This window comes from Symphodus melops, assembly GCF_947650265.1.
Source record: "Symphodus melops genome assembly, chromosome: 5".
NCBI classification, from domain to species: domain Eukaryota; kingdom Metazoa; phylum Chordata; class Actinopteri; order Labriformes; family Labridae; genus Symphodus; species Symphodus melops.
The window spans coordinates 6,080,697-6,093,387 of record NC_136695.1 but is presented as its reverse complement, the minus strand read 5'-3'; the positions used below and the strand labels follow the sequence as shown (position 1 = coordinate 6,093,387).

At 43.4% G+C, this 12,691-nt stretch overlaps 3 protein-coding genes across 3 annotated transcripts; 1 reads left to right on the top strand and 2 right to left on the bottom strand.

Moving 5' to 3' along the window:
• Positions 1 to 3,939: 3,939 nt before the first annotated feature.
• On the top strand, positions 3,940 to 4,420 carry LOC306823937 (histone H3.2). Its single transcript, XM_079343874.1, has one exon. It carries the CDS (start codon positions 3,985 to 3,987, stop codon positions 4,393 to 4,395), a length of 411 nt encoding a protein of 136 aa, XP_079200000.1. The 5' UTR covers positions 3,940 to 3,984; the 3' UTR covers positions 4,396 to 4,420.
• Positions 4,421 to 6,945: 2,525 nt separating this feature from the next.
• LOC306823935 (histone H1-like) lies at positions 6,946 to 7,569 on the bottom strand (the record flags this gene model as incomplete). The annotated part of the gene is made up of 1 exon (XM_079343872.1): positions 6,946 to 7,569. Exon 1 carries the CDS (start codon positions 7,549 to 7,551, stop codon positions 6,946 to 6,948), a length of 606 nt encoding a protein of 201 aa, XP_079199998.1. The 5' UTR covers positions 7,552 to 7,569.
• Positions 7,570 to 10,704: 3,135 nt separating this feature from the next.
• LOC306823938 (histone H2B 1/2-like) lies at positions 10,705 to 11,193 on the bottom strand. Its single transcript, XM_079343875.1, has one exon. It carries the CDS (start codon positions 11,121 to 11,123, stop codon positions 10,755 to 10,757), a length of 369 nt encoding a protein of 122 aa, XP_079200001.1. The 5' UTR covers positions 11,124 to 11,193; the 3' UTR covers positions 10,705 to 10,754.
• Between the last annotated feature and the right edge of the window lie 1,498 nt (positions 11,194 to 12,691).

Genomic DNA, 12,691 nt, shown 5'->3' with positions numbered 1-12,691 from the left:
GCGTTCATAAAGTCGAAATAGAGAGTTCAGAGCGTCCATCTCTCTTTGATTTCTAATGATAACAGTGACATCATCGGCGTAAGCCATAGAAGCCACCCTGAGAGAGTCTCCGATAAGAGCACCTTTAATAGCGCTGTCATTATTTATTCTTTTAATTAATGGACTGATGGCAAGGACATACAAAGCAGCGCTCAATGGGCAACCTTGCTTCACGCCACGGGAGACCTGGAAGGGTTTGGTTAACACACCATTAAAATTGACCTGCACTACAGATTTTACATATAATAATTTAACCATGCTAATGAAGTCAGCTGGGAAACCGTAAGCTTTCATAACGGCCCAGAGATAGTCATGGGAAAGAAAATCAAAAGCTTTTTTCTGGTCTAAACCCAAAATATAGAACTCAGTGTTTTGACCGTGGATAATCTCTCTGAGACAACAAAGGTTGTCCCACATCAGACGACCTTTAACTGCACATGTTTGTTCTTTCTCAATAACTATATCCAGAACATCATTGAGCCTGTTCATTATTATTTTTGCAAGTATTTTATAATCTACATTCATGATTGTAAGATGCCTATAGTTTTCCAAATTATGTTCTTCACCCTTTTTATACAACATGCACATGACACCTTGATAAAAGGAATCATGTAAGACGCCATTTTTAAAACCTGTATTAAAAGCACAAGTTAAGATGTTGAGAACGTCATCACAAAGCAGTTTATAAAACTCAGAGGGCAGGCCGTCTAGACCAGGAGACTTATTACTGTTTAACTGTTCTATTGCTGTGATAACCTCATCTTTCCTAAAATCACCTAACAAAGACAAAAAGGTAGAAGGCTCATGAGGTTTGATGATATCTAAAAGAGAGTTGATGGCGTCATCGTCAGATACTAAACTCCCATACATCAGGGAGCAGCTCTCCGCGACGGCCCGTCGTTTCTCCTCCTCACTAAAACACAACTTACCATTAAGGTCTTTTATACATTTTATAAAATTACTGTTTCTCTTTCTCTGGCTGACAGAAATTGTATGGGCAACACTACCCCTGCCATCTGTACCACTCACCTTCTGCATATGAAATAATAGCTCGTTATGTATTACTTCTACTTTACTTTTCAGGTCTTTACATTCATTGTCCTCGAATTCTGTTCTTTGTTTGATACATTTAAGCTCTACGTATCTTTTAATATTGCCGTTATACTCAATATTTTTTATTTTGTTTATTTCGCGACATTTAAATCTAAAGAAATCCTTCAACCTCGTTTTCATTAATTCCCACAGTTCAATATCTGATTTTACAAGAAACCTTAAATCCATTATTTTACTTATTTCGGTACTCAGTTCATTTGTTAGTTCAACATTCTTAAGACATTGTATATTGAGTTTCCAGAAACCCTTTCTGTCTTTTTTATCACATATAATGCGTACTTTGACTATTAAGTGATCTGAAAAGTCATTGGGGATGGTATTATAACTGATAGGTTTTATCTGTGGGGAAACGTAAACTCTATCAATTCTAGTTTTAGTTTTCCCATCAAAACGAGTAAAATGGATTCCATTAGGGTTCAAGATCCTGCATATGTCATTTAAAGGAGCATTATTACAAACATCAGTAAGTAATTTCCCTTCTCTTGTAATTTTGAAGGAAGTGGCAGCAACTCTATCGTTTTCACTTGTTATGATGTTAAAGTCACCGCACAAAATTACATTAAAACCCACGTTAATAACCTCCTTTAGTTTTTTTAATAACTGCATTTTACCAGCTCTATCAGGTGAAGTGTATACATTAACTATTCTAAGTTTTTGACCCAGGTAAAAACAGTCAATCATAAGCAGTCTGCCCGGTATTATTTCTCTTCGCTTCGTTATTTCTACATTATGATTTTTAAAAAAGATGCCCACCCCATCAGCCCTATTCTCGCCGATGGATATGACACATACACCTTTATTCCAAAGGCGGCTGACTGCTTCCACATCTGAATAGTAATTAAGTCTCAGCTCTTGAAGACAGACAAAATCTAAATCAGTTTGTAAAAGGTAGTTCATTTTTTCCTTTCTACACTTTTCAGACTGTATACCTCTCACATTCCAAGAAGCAATGTTTAGGGTACACATGAGAAAAAGGGCCAAAGAGAAAACCTACATACTTGTCCTCAGGTCTGGTCGTTTCTTTCTGCCATTATCCGCAGCAGAGGCTGGGCGCTTCTTGCTGACAGGATCGTCAGGGACGAGCTCAGCGGGGAAAGGATGAGTGGAACTGGAGGATGATGGGATGCTCACAGCTTCACAAGAAGAATCTAGAGGGGAGCTGGTGCGCTGTCCTCCGGGAACCAAAGACGAGCTAAGCTCATCGCTTTCACTGGCGCTTTCGTATGACGAACCCTCATCACTACCTTCCTCTCTGTCTCCCTTGCAGTCTTCTCCTTCATCTTCATCATCACGGTTTCTTTCACTGTCACAGGCATCATCGTAGTCTCCACCATCAACACCGCCATCTTCATTATCACAGATAAGACTGCTGATCTCCGAGGCAACCATCGAAGCGGGAGCTCCGACAGTCTCCGCCTGTTGCTCCTCCACAGGCTGCAGCACACCAGAAGGAGACTCCTCCGCTTCCTGCTGGGCGTCAGTCGGTAGTTGGGGCAAAGGCTGATCAGGAGGCCGCAGCGTCGCAGGTTGAGATTGAGGAGCAACGATCTGCTGATCGGGCTGAGGAGGGGCAGATTCAGAATCCAGGGCAGAAGGGGGAGCAGCACGGATAAGCTGAGGAGTAGCTGAATCTACACTATTTGTTAAAGAGATAACAGCTCTGGCGCTTTTCATCTTGTTAGAGTATGACATCGGACAGTTGAAAAAGGTGTGACCTTTTTGTCCGCAGAGGGAGCACTCACTTTCCTCCTGACATGACCTGGCCTTGTGGCCTAAGAGGCCACAGCGCCAGCACTTCATAGTGGAACATTCTTTAACCTGATGGTCAGAAGATTGACAAATGAAGCATTTGGGCACCTGACCACTATAAATCACTCGGCCGTTGTAAGGTCCGAGGGATATAGAGCTCGGTAGTTGGACTGGGTGGCCGTTGCTGTCTTTGTGCAATTTGACACGATATTTTCTGACACCATACCAAATCCCAAATTTATCAACGGGTTTGATGGGGGGCTGAAGTAGTTCACAATATCGTTTCAGGTAGATTTCGATGTCATGATCAGGTATTTTACCCGTCCAGAATTTAACAACAACGAAAGTGGTTTCGAATTCAGCTGCTGCTTCAATGTCCCAGTCTTTCCATTTAGGGTTGGTTTTGTTGGAGGCTATCTCTAGGAAACGACGAAGAGGAGCTTCATTACAGAACATGAGCTCAAAATCTCGTTTGTTGGGCAAAGAGATGAATGAGTAAATATCTTGGGCTGTGATCCAAGAAGTCTGAAACAACAGGTGCTCAGCAACATACTCGCGAGAGGGGGGTTCTCTATCTCCAATGTATTTCAATCTCACCCACAAATTTCCGAAATTGGCAGAAAAGGGGGCTGCTCGAAGAGAGGCCATGGTGGCCGACTAACACGGGCGAAGAAGACAAACTACCCGCCTGTCTTGCCTCTTCCAGACATGGTTGTTATTTATCTCTTGAGTCGGGACTGAGAGAAATGTAGCCAAGGCGGACATGCTCTCCATTATATGTCCGCGGAGCGCGGGCGTTTTCCTGCCCCTCCAACCAGAAGAGAGGCTTCCAGCAGAGCAGCAGGGGGCGGCTCGCTCCGACTTTGGCTCCACAGTTTGAACAACTTTTCCTCCAATGAGCAGCGGAGATCGAAGCGGGGGCTCGCTCCCCCCGTCGGGGCTGAGCTCCAGAAGCAACCCGTCACCAATCAGGGGCCGGAGGTCTGAGGCAACGTCACTGCGGCACACCCGCTCCTCCGCTTTAAGAGCAGCTCGGCCCGTGTCGAAGTACATTTTTTCTCCCGTTTAGAGAGACAAGAGACGATGGCAAGAACCAAGCAGACCGCTCGTAAGTCCACCGGAGGCAAAGCCCCCAGGAAGCAGCTGGCCACCAAGGCTGCCCGTAAGAGCGCCCCGGCCACCGGTGGCGTGAAGAAGCCCCATCGTTACAGGCCCGGTACCGTGGCTCTGAGAGAGATCCGTCGGTACCAGAAATCCACCGAGCTGCTGATCCGCAAGCTGCCCTTCCAGCGTCTGGTCCGTGAGATCGCTCAGGACTTCAAGACCGACCTGCGCTTCCAGAGCTCCGCTGTCATGGCTCTGCAGGAGGCCAGCGAGGCTTACCTGGTCGGCCTCTTTGAGGACACCAATCTGTGCGCCATCCACGCCAAGAGGGTCACCATCATGCCCAAAGACATCCAGCTGGCAAGAAGGATCCGCGGAGAGAGAGCTTAATCTGTCTACTGCTCCAAAACCACAACAACGGCTCTTTTAAGAGCCACCACATTTATTCAGAGCTCTTCCTCTACTGTCCACTGTCTACTGCAAGATGACATATTATAACTAGTCCCGTGTCCAGCAATAAGGACACGACTTGCTGCAACCACACAATATAAACCAATTCCCAATATATCACGCGCACAGATTACACATATTGCCATAACTACTGCCGCTGTAGCACTTGTAATTATACGCGTATACAACGTTTTCAAAGTGGCGCGCAGAGAGTCTTAAAGCTGCGCAGATGCACCGTGGTGTTTGTCTGTGCTACTCAGCCGTGTTAGACTCATTGACGAGAACATGCAATAAAGCAATACAAGTCCAAGAAAGAAGCTGTCAGCGCATCCTGCCTGGCTTTGACTTTCGCTGTCCTTGGTACTGAACCGGAGTATGTTGTGCATGTTGTTGCGTGTAAACACTAATAATTTTCCTTCATATCGATGTATAACCATTTCATTCCAATATATTGAATGTTTTCTGAAAATCCTGATCCATTTCTAACAGGCGCAGTGAAGTTTACTCCTAAGAAAAGCTGAGATACGTGGACAAGTGGTGGCCGAGACACTTGAAGCTATTGGCCTCTCCACCGAGGGACAAATGATTTGTGGAACTTTAAATAGGAGAGATTCACCCGCTTCAGTTTAAATCAACCGCAGGGCAATATTCATTGTGGCCAGTAGGTGTCAGTAGCAGCATTGATATGTAAACAACGGCACTTTCTTGCGTGTGCATGGAGGAGGAAAGCACAGTTGTTTAGTGATTTATTGTCCCGTGGATTTCATTTTTCTCATGGACTGTTTGAGACATTGTAAAAAGCCTTTGCTCTCCATGATTTTTAAGTCCCTAGAATAAATTCGGACATTATAGGATACTTTGGGTATTATATTTTCTAAGTATAAAAACAAACTAATCACTCTGAAATTCAACACAAACTGTTGGAACCATGGGACCTGCAAAAGTAACATCATGCTGTACTACAGACCGAGACCAACAACACAAACTTATCAGGAGACGAGGGAATAAATCAACTGAGAATTCGGAACATTTTGTAGGGGAAAAAAAGTATAGTGCATAAATCATCCAGTATGCAGGAATGAATTACATGTAGCTTAAATTAAAAAAAAAATCGGAGACACATTAAGCTGGCTACAGACCTGAGCAAGGTACATTTAACAGTGCAGGGCCCTGATGAAGAAAGAACAACAAGGCAAATGGCACAGCGTGTTCCAGCAGGTGTCATTTGTTTATACATCTTACTTCAGGGGTCAAACCTGCGTCCAGTATAACCAGGGCTGTTGTTTCTGTTCATATGGTGTCTTCTCTACAATCTTAGCAAGCCACCATAAACAGGTTTTGCTTTGTTTTTTTAACTACTTTAAAAAAAAATAAACAATCAGAAATAATGTATATTATTTTACTATAAATCCCATAATCCCACATGACAAAATACGAATATTACTGAACGGTTTCTTAATTTCAATTTTACTGAAATAATGACTTTTCATTGAGAAATAACGATAGCTGCAGAATGCCAGAGTATTAAGAGTATTTTCTACCTCAGATATATATATATTTTTTTAACTTTCTAAGGTTGAATCTGCCAGAAACAACATTTCTAGTCTTCAGACGTATCAAGGTGCTTTGACATCATTAGTCCTCCATTCACACACTGGTGTTGAAGCAGTCGGAGTAATTTGGGGTTCAGGGTGTTGCCAAAGACAAACACGAGGAACTTTTTTTATTTGGTTCTGGAAGTTGCTTGCCAAAACTACTACATGATTTGTGGAACTTTAAATAGGAGATATTCACCCGCTTCAGTTTAAATCACCCGCAGGGCAATATTCATTGTGGCCAGTAGGTGTCAGTAGCAGCATTGAGATGTAAACAACGGCACTTTCTTGCGTGTGCATGGAGGAGGAAAGCACAGTTGTTTAGTGATTTATTGTCCCGTGGATTTCATTTTTCTCATGGACTGTTTGAGACATTGTTAAAAGCCTTTGCTCTCCATGATTTTTAAGTCCCTAGAATAAATTCGGACATTATAGGATACTTTGGGTATTATATTTTCTAAGTATAAAAACAAACTAATCACTCTGAAATTCAACACAAACTGTTGGAACCATGGGACCTACAAAAGTAACATCATGCTGTACTACAGACCGAGACCAACAACACAATCTTATCACGAGGGAATAAATCAACTGAGAATTTGGAGCATTTTGTTAAAAAAAGAAAAAAGAAGAACGTATAGTGCATAACACATCCAGTATGCAGGAATAAATTACATGTAGCTTAAGATAAAAATGTGTTAGGATACTAAGGCGCCCGCACACGCATTAGGCTGGCTACAGACCTGAGAAAGGTACATTTAACAGTGCAGTGCAATATGTGTGTATTACAAGATTATAAAAGAACCGAGAACAGCTGATTGCTTAGGACAGACTCTTTAGAAGTTGTGGTGGCTCTTAAAAGAGCCTTTGATGCTTTGAATAGTGGTCTCAAGATTTACTTCTTGGCCTTCTTGACTGCAGTCTTCTTTGCGGGTGCTTTCTTAGCTGGAGCTTTCTTCACGGGAGTCTTCTTCGCCACCTTCTTCGGTGCAGCCTTCTTGGGGCTCTTGGCTGCAGGCTTTTTGGCTGCCTTCTTCACCGGAGTTTTCTTGGCTGCGGCTGCCTTCTTCGGGGACTTCTTGACTGCTACTTTCTTGACTGCAGCCTTCTTCTTGGGTGTCGCTTTCTTTGCGGCGGGCTTCTTTGCCTTGGCTGGAGCTTTCTTTGCGACCTTCTTGGCTGCGGGTTTGGCGGCTTTGGGCTCTTTCTTTGCGAGCTTGAAAGATCCTGCGGCCCCCGTGCCTTTAGTCTGGGACAAAGTGCCCTTTGTCACCAGCTTAATCACGGCGGTGTTGATGCGTTTGTTAGCCTTGCTCACATCCACACCTTTAGCCGCCAGTGCCTTCTTCACCGCCGCCAAAGACACACCTTTGCGCTCTTTGGACTCGGCCACAGCGCTGAGGATGAGCTTCGGGAGGGTGGGTCCCTCCTTCTTGGGCTTGGGAGCCGATTTCTTCTTGGGGGCTTTCGCCGGGGCTACTGCTGGAGCTTCTTCTGCCATGATGATCTCTCACTGGACGTGCGGAGCGAACGAGCGGAGGAGGGACATAAATGGAACATGAGAACCGTGAAGAGTCAACCCCTGCAGAAAGCCCTACTCCCGCCTGAAATGTGGCGACACTTTGTGTTTTATCTTCAACATTGTGGGGATATATCTCAGACAGACAATCTGTTGAAACGAAGAAATGTGTGGCAGCAGTTAGAAAACCCTCCTCTCTTCAGACCCAGCTCGTGTTTGGGGGCCAGGGCTCCGTTATTTCGCGACAGCAGGCTTCAAACCTCGACGGTACCCGGTGTGTTTGTGTAACACGCGGGGATTTTCCGTCACATTTCGGCTTCTAAAGTGGCTTCATGAGACCTGTGAACGTTTAAAATGTTGCTAGTGTGCGCAGAGGCTTCCGTTAATCGAACAAAACGAGCATTGACGTTATACTTTGATTAGTTTCGTTTTAATCGGACACTTTTCTGGGGAGGTAAACACACGCAGACTCAGGCGGTCAGAAAGACTCACAGATGATGTTGTTGTTGTCGGTTTCAGCTCCAGGTCCGACTAAATGGTAGATTTTATGAGAAGGGGACAAAGTTAAAGTTTGGAAACTGTACGTCTTAACAATCTGACATGAGAGTTAATGCGGGCTGAATGAATCACAGCAGTTTCCATTTGTGTGGAGAGCAGGTTACTGTCTCTGAAGCACAGCCTAGTCTTACCCAGAAGCTGAGAAACTAATCAAATCAACAAAGGCTGTATGAAATGAGCGTTTGTCTTGACAGTAAATATCCTCATCATTAGTTATTGATTGGTTTGTTTTATGTTACGTATTTTAATGTGTTTATTCCACTTTAAGTTTTCAGTTTGTGTGGAGAGCAGTTTTGTCTCTGAAATAGTCAAGTCACAGTTGTTCTTAAGGTGAGTTGGTGATTGATTGGTTTTCTGTTTAGTATTTCAGCGTGTAGAAAACGTGTTTGTTACACATTGTTAAACAGTTTCTCAACTGGTCGCAGGCCGTTTTCATTGTGCCTTAAAAAAGTGTCACCAAGTCGATGAAGTGCTTTTTAAACATCCCTTTGTTCTGTCACATTCTTGTACCTTTTAACAGCACAATCTTTTCTGATTCGATGAAAACAAAAAAGTATGGTTGTGATTTTTCATGAAGAAGTTAGCCTTGATGCTAAACCAGGTGGCAACCACTGTACACAAGATATTAAAGCAGATTAGAGCGACAGACATTCTCCTGATCAGGGATTGGACACATTTATTTATTTACAGTTCATATCAGTGCAGCGGAGATCATTTGGATTATAGTGGGCTGTAACAGCCGACGAGTTGTGAATAAATTGGCTGCTTATATCACTTTACTGTGAAATGTGTAATGTGAACAGTTGAAATGAATCCATAGAAAATACATTGAAGCTTTGTGTATGAACACAGTATGTGTATAGGAGTACGTCTCTCTGAACCTCTATAGCCATTGCACACAGGAAGGATGACAACTGTGGTTGTGTTCATTTGGTTTAATTGAGAACGAAAAATCCCATTGATGATATCACGTGCATGCCGTTTCAAGATCTCAAGTGAGAGAAATTCCTTTCATTGTGTTACAAACTAAAAATCAAGCTATAGGCCTCTTTAAGAGGTCCAAGCCCTGTAGTTATTGTCCCACATGTAATTGTGGCACACCCAAAGATATGTGAGCACTTTTGTGTTTATTTTGGATTGAGCTGGTTAAAAGGTATTTTCTAACGACTTGAAAGCCCATATTACGAGCAGATGGGCATTTAATAGTTTTTGTTTCATTACATACACGGTGCAATGTTATTGTTTTTTTGTTTGTTTTGTACAACAGAGCAACAAACAGAAAAACAACAACAATCAATCAAAACCTGACAAGCTCTCACATAGACATATAGGGCCTTCCTTGATTTCATAAGTTTCAAAGAATCAACATAAAGCTGCAGCTCCTTCAAACACATGCTGAAGAGTGGGGCAGTATTTGAGTATTTACATTTGTGTAGAAAATATTTGGCAAGTACAAGTAAGTTATTTATGTTAAATTCTAATTTTCTGTCCTCCATTATAAAACCAAGTTTCACACTGTTGGATGTCAGGGGAGGCACCTCCATGTTATTACGGGCTGTCCAACTTGTGAAATTCTTCCAAAATAAATCACATACCTTGCAGGAAAACTTCAAGTGCTCAAGTGTTTCTGTTTTACTGTCCAAATGAAATATCCGTCTTAGAAATTCAGCACATGGATAAATGTCATTGAATGTTTTAAAGTTCACCTCTTTGGCTTTAGGGGAGACCGGAAATCTGAGACAATGACATCTAAATCTTTTGACCGCGGAGGTGGAATATTCCTTTAAAATATTCTTTCTTTTGAGAGGAAAGGGAAAAAATTCATGCAATATTATTGTAAAGCAGAGCAGCACCTCAGATGGAACTGACAACGACGGAACAGTTGTGCCGGGTTGTCTCAGGTGAGCACTTCCGCCCACACCTCAGCTGCAACCTGGAAGGCAAATTGAATGCGTCTGCACTTGTCCAGTATTTTGCAGGTAAGTACTTTGTAAAATCTACTTACCTTTGAGATACTCAATATTGTTTACGCAACTTTTTGAGATTTAATCTCCCTCGCGGTAAGTGTGGGTTTTGTCTCCCTGGGTGTTGAGTCGCAGGCTTGCTGCGAGGTTTGTGATACAATGAAATTCAGTCTCCTATACATGTAATAAGCTAATGTAAAGGGTTAAATGGTCCAATACATGAGGAATGCGTAAGTCAGATGTTCACTGACAAAAGTAGGTTTTGATGTGTTGTCTAACATTAATGTGTGTCTTGTGTAAACATTAGATATGTCTGCCGTTTGTATAGAGTATTAGTATCCAGAAAGTTGGTCTCGCTTGCAGTAAGCTTACACAGTGAGCACTAAGTTGCAGTGTGATATATTGAAGCCTTGTGAATAGGTGAATGAGTGGGTTTATGTTGTCCAGATGAAGAAAGCGTGAAAGTAAAGTTGCCTTGAATTGGGGCGTGTTGAAAGAATGGATAGGTTTGTGAAAAGGGGTAGAAGATGTATTGCAGTGTGCAAATGAAAGAAAGGAATATGCACATGCATGTTGTAATATATGAATTGGAGTTGAGCTCTTGAAGGAAGGGTTGGGTGGTCCTGAAAAGGACCGTTATGTTGTTGCTGGTTATCAGCGGGTTTACTTGGAGCTGGTGTACTTGGTCACAGCCTTGGTGCCCTCGGACACGGCGTGCTTGGCCAGCTCACCGGGCAGCAGCAGACGGACGGCGGTCTGGATCTCCCTGGAGGTGATGGTGGAGCGCTTGTTGTAGTGAGCCAGGCGGGATGCCTCCCCAGCGATGCGCTCAAAGATGTCGCTCACGAAGGAGTTCATGATGCCCATAGCCTTGGAGGAGATACCGGTGTCGGGGTGGACCTGCTTCAGGACCTTGTAGACGTAGATGGCGTAGCTCTCTTTCCTGGTCCTCCTCCTCTTCTTGCCGGTCTTGGTGGCCTTAGACACGGCTTTCTTGGAGCCCTTCTTGGGCGCTTTCACGGTTTCAGGCATGATTTCTGAGTGGTGGTCTCAGGATCAGATGGCTACGCCTGGTCGGGAGTCTCTCTTTATTTGCTGCTGATGCAAATGAGGGCGTGCTGTTGCTCACAGGGGATTGGCTGGAGCTTGGGCTCTCAGGGCCGTGCTTTGTGTGGAGTGAGCGGGCTTGGTCCGAAATCCTTTTCCCTGACCTCTCTCAGTAGTTATTCCAGATGTTGCCATCCAAATATAGTAGGCCATGCCGACTCACAAATGAAGCCAACAAATGCCCGAGGTTACCTTGAGCCGTTAACTGTACAGCCCATCAAGACAGCAACATGTCAACATGCAAGATAGTGGAGGAAAGAGACAGCAGTGAAACCCCTCAGAGGGAAAAAGACCAGAGTTTTGACCGACACATACTCAATATTAAAATGGTGTAAACAGAAGACTGGCAATTCCCAAATGATCTTCTCATTTCGAGCCTCGAGAAAGTTGAGACAAATATTCCACTATTACTATTGATAGCCTATATTTACTGTGTAATAACCAATGTAAGTTGACGGTGTAGGCCTAAAAAAGGACTTGAATACATATTTAAACCTACCTTGTTATTTGTATTGTTCTATCTTTTTGTTGTTGGTTCACATGCATGCCTTTAGCATTGTACCTTCTTTACTTTGAGCTGTTCCTCAAAAGTGAATGCAGCACTACTTTTACATGCTTCAGTCCTACTTGTTTGACATGTGGCCTAATACCTCATGGACGTAAGTAAAGCCTCATGTGTGTTAACATGAGGTTCATGAAGAGTGCAATGATGTTATTCATGTATCATGAACATCATGATTTTTAATAAGCCTCTTGACTGTATTTATTGTGTCGAATATGTGCGTTAACTGCGAGGAGGCTGAAGTACAGGACTCATTTGTATCATGTCGTTTTCGATAAAAAATAAGGTCTAGCATCCGGTGCTCTTTGGTTTTTACACTTGAGTCAAAGCCTTTAATTATTGAGGTTGATGTTTGTAACACTATTCCCGCCCTTCACGAGACTGTTCTTTCCTTCCGTTGTTATTGCAACATTGTAAGTGCTGTGTTCGTTAAAAAGCACAAATACAAGCAGTTTACACGGCATATTACTCGCTTATGACAGAGATATAGACATTGAGAAATGACTCTTCAGATTGAGTGTGTGGCTCTTAAAAGAGCCTTTGGGTTTGAGTATGAGCGGGTCAGGATCAGGTTTAACCTCCGAAGCCGTACAGAGTGCGTCCCTGTCTCTTCAGGGCGTACACCACATCCATGGCGGTCACGGTCTTCCTCTTGGCATGCTCGGTGTAAGTGACGGCATCACGGATCACGTTCTCCAGGAACACCTTCAACACACCGCGGGTCTCCTCGTAGATCAGACCGGAGATACGCTTCACACCACCACGGCGAGCAAGACGGCGGATGGCGGGCTTGGTGATTCCCTGGATGTTATCACGGAGGACTTTACGGTGACGCTTGGCGCCTCCTTTGCCGAGTCCTTTACCTCCCTTTCTTTTTTTTTTTTTTTTTTTTTTTTTTTTTTTCTTTAAGACTCAGACGCCAACCCCTTTC

Excerpts from the sequence above, each read along its gene's own strand:
- LOC306823938 (XM_079343875.1), bottom strand. The coding sequence starts at position 11,123 with ATGCCTGAAACCGTGAAAGCGCCCAAGAAGGGCTCCAAGAAAGCCGTG.
- LOC306823937 (XM_079343874.1), top strand. The coding sequence starts at position 3,985 with ATGGCAAGAACCAAGCAGACCGCTCGTAAGTCCACCGGAGGCAAAGCC.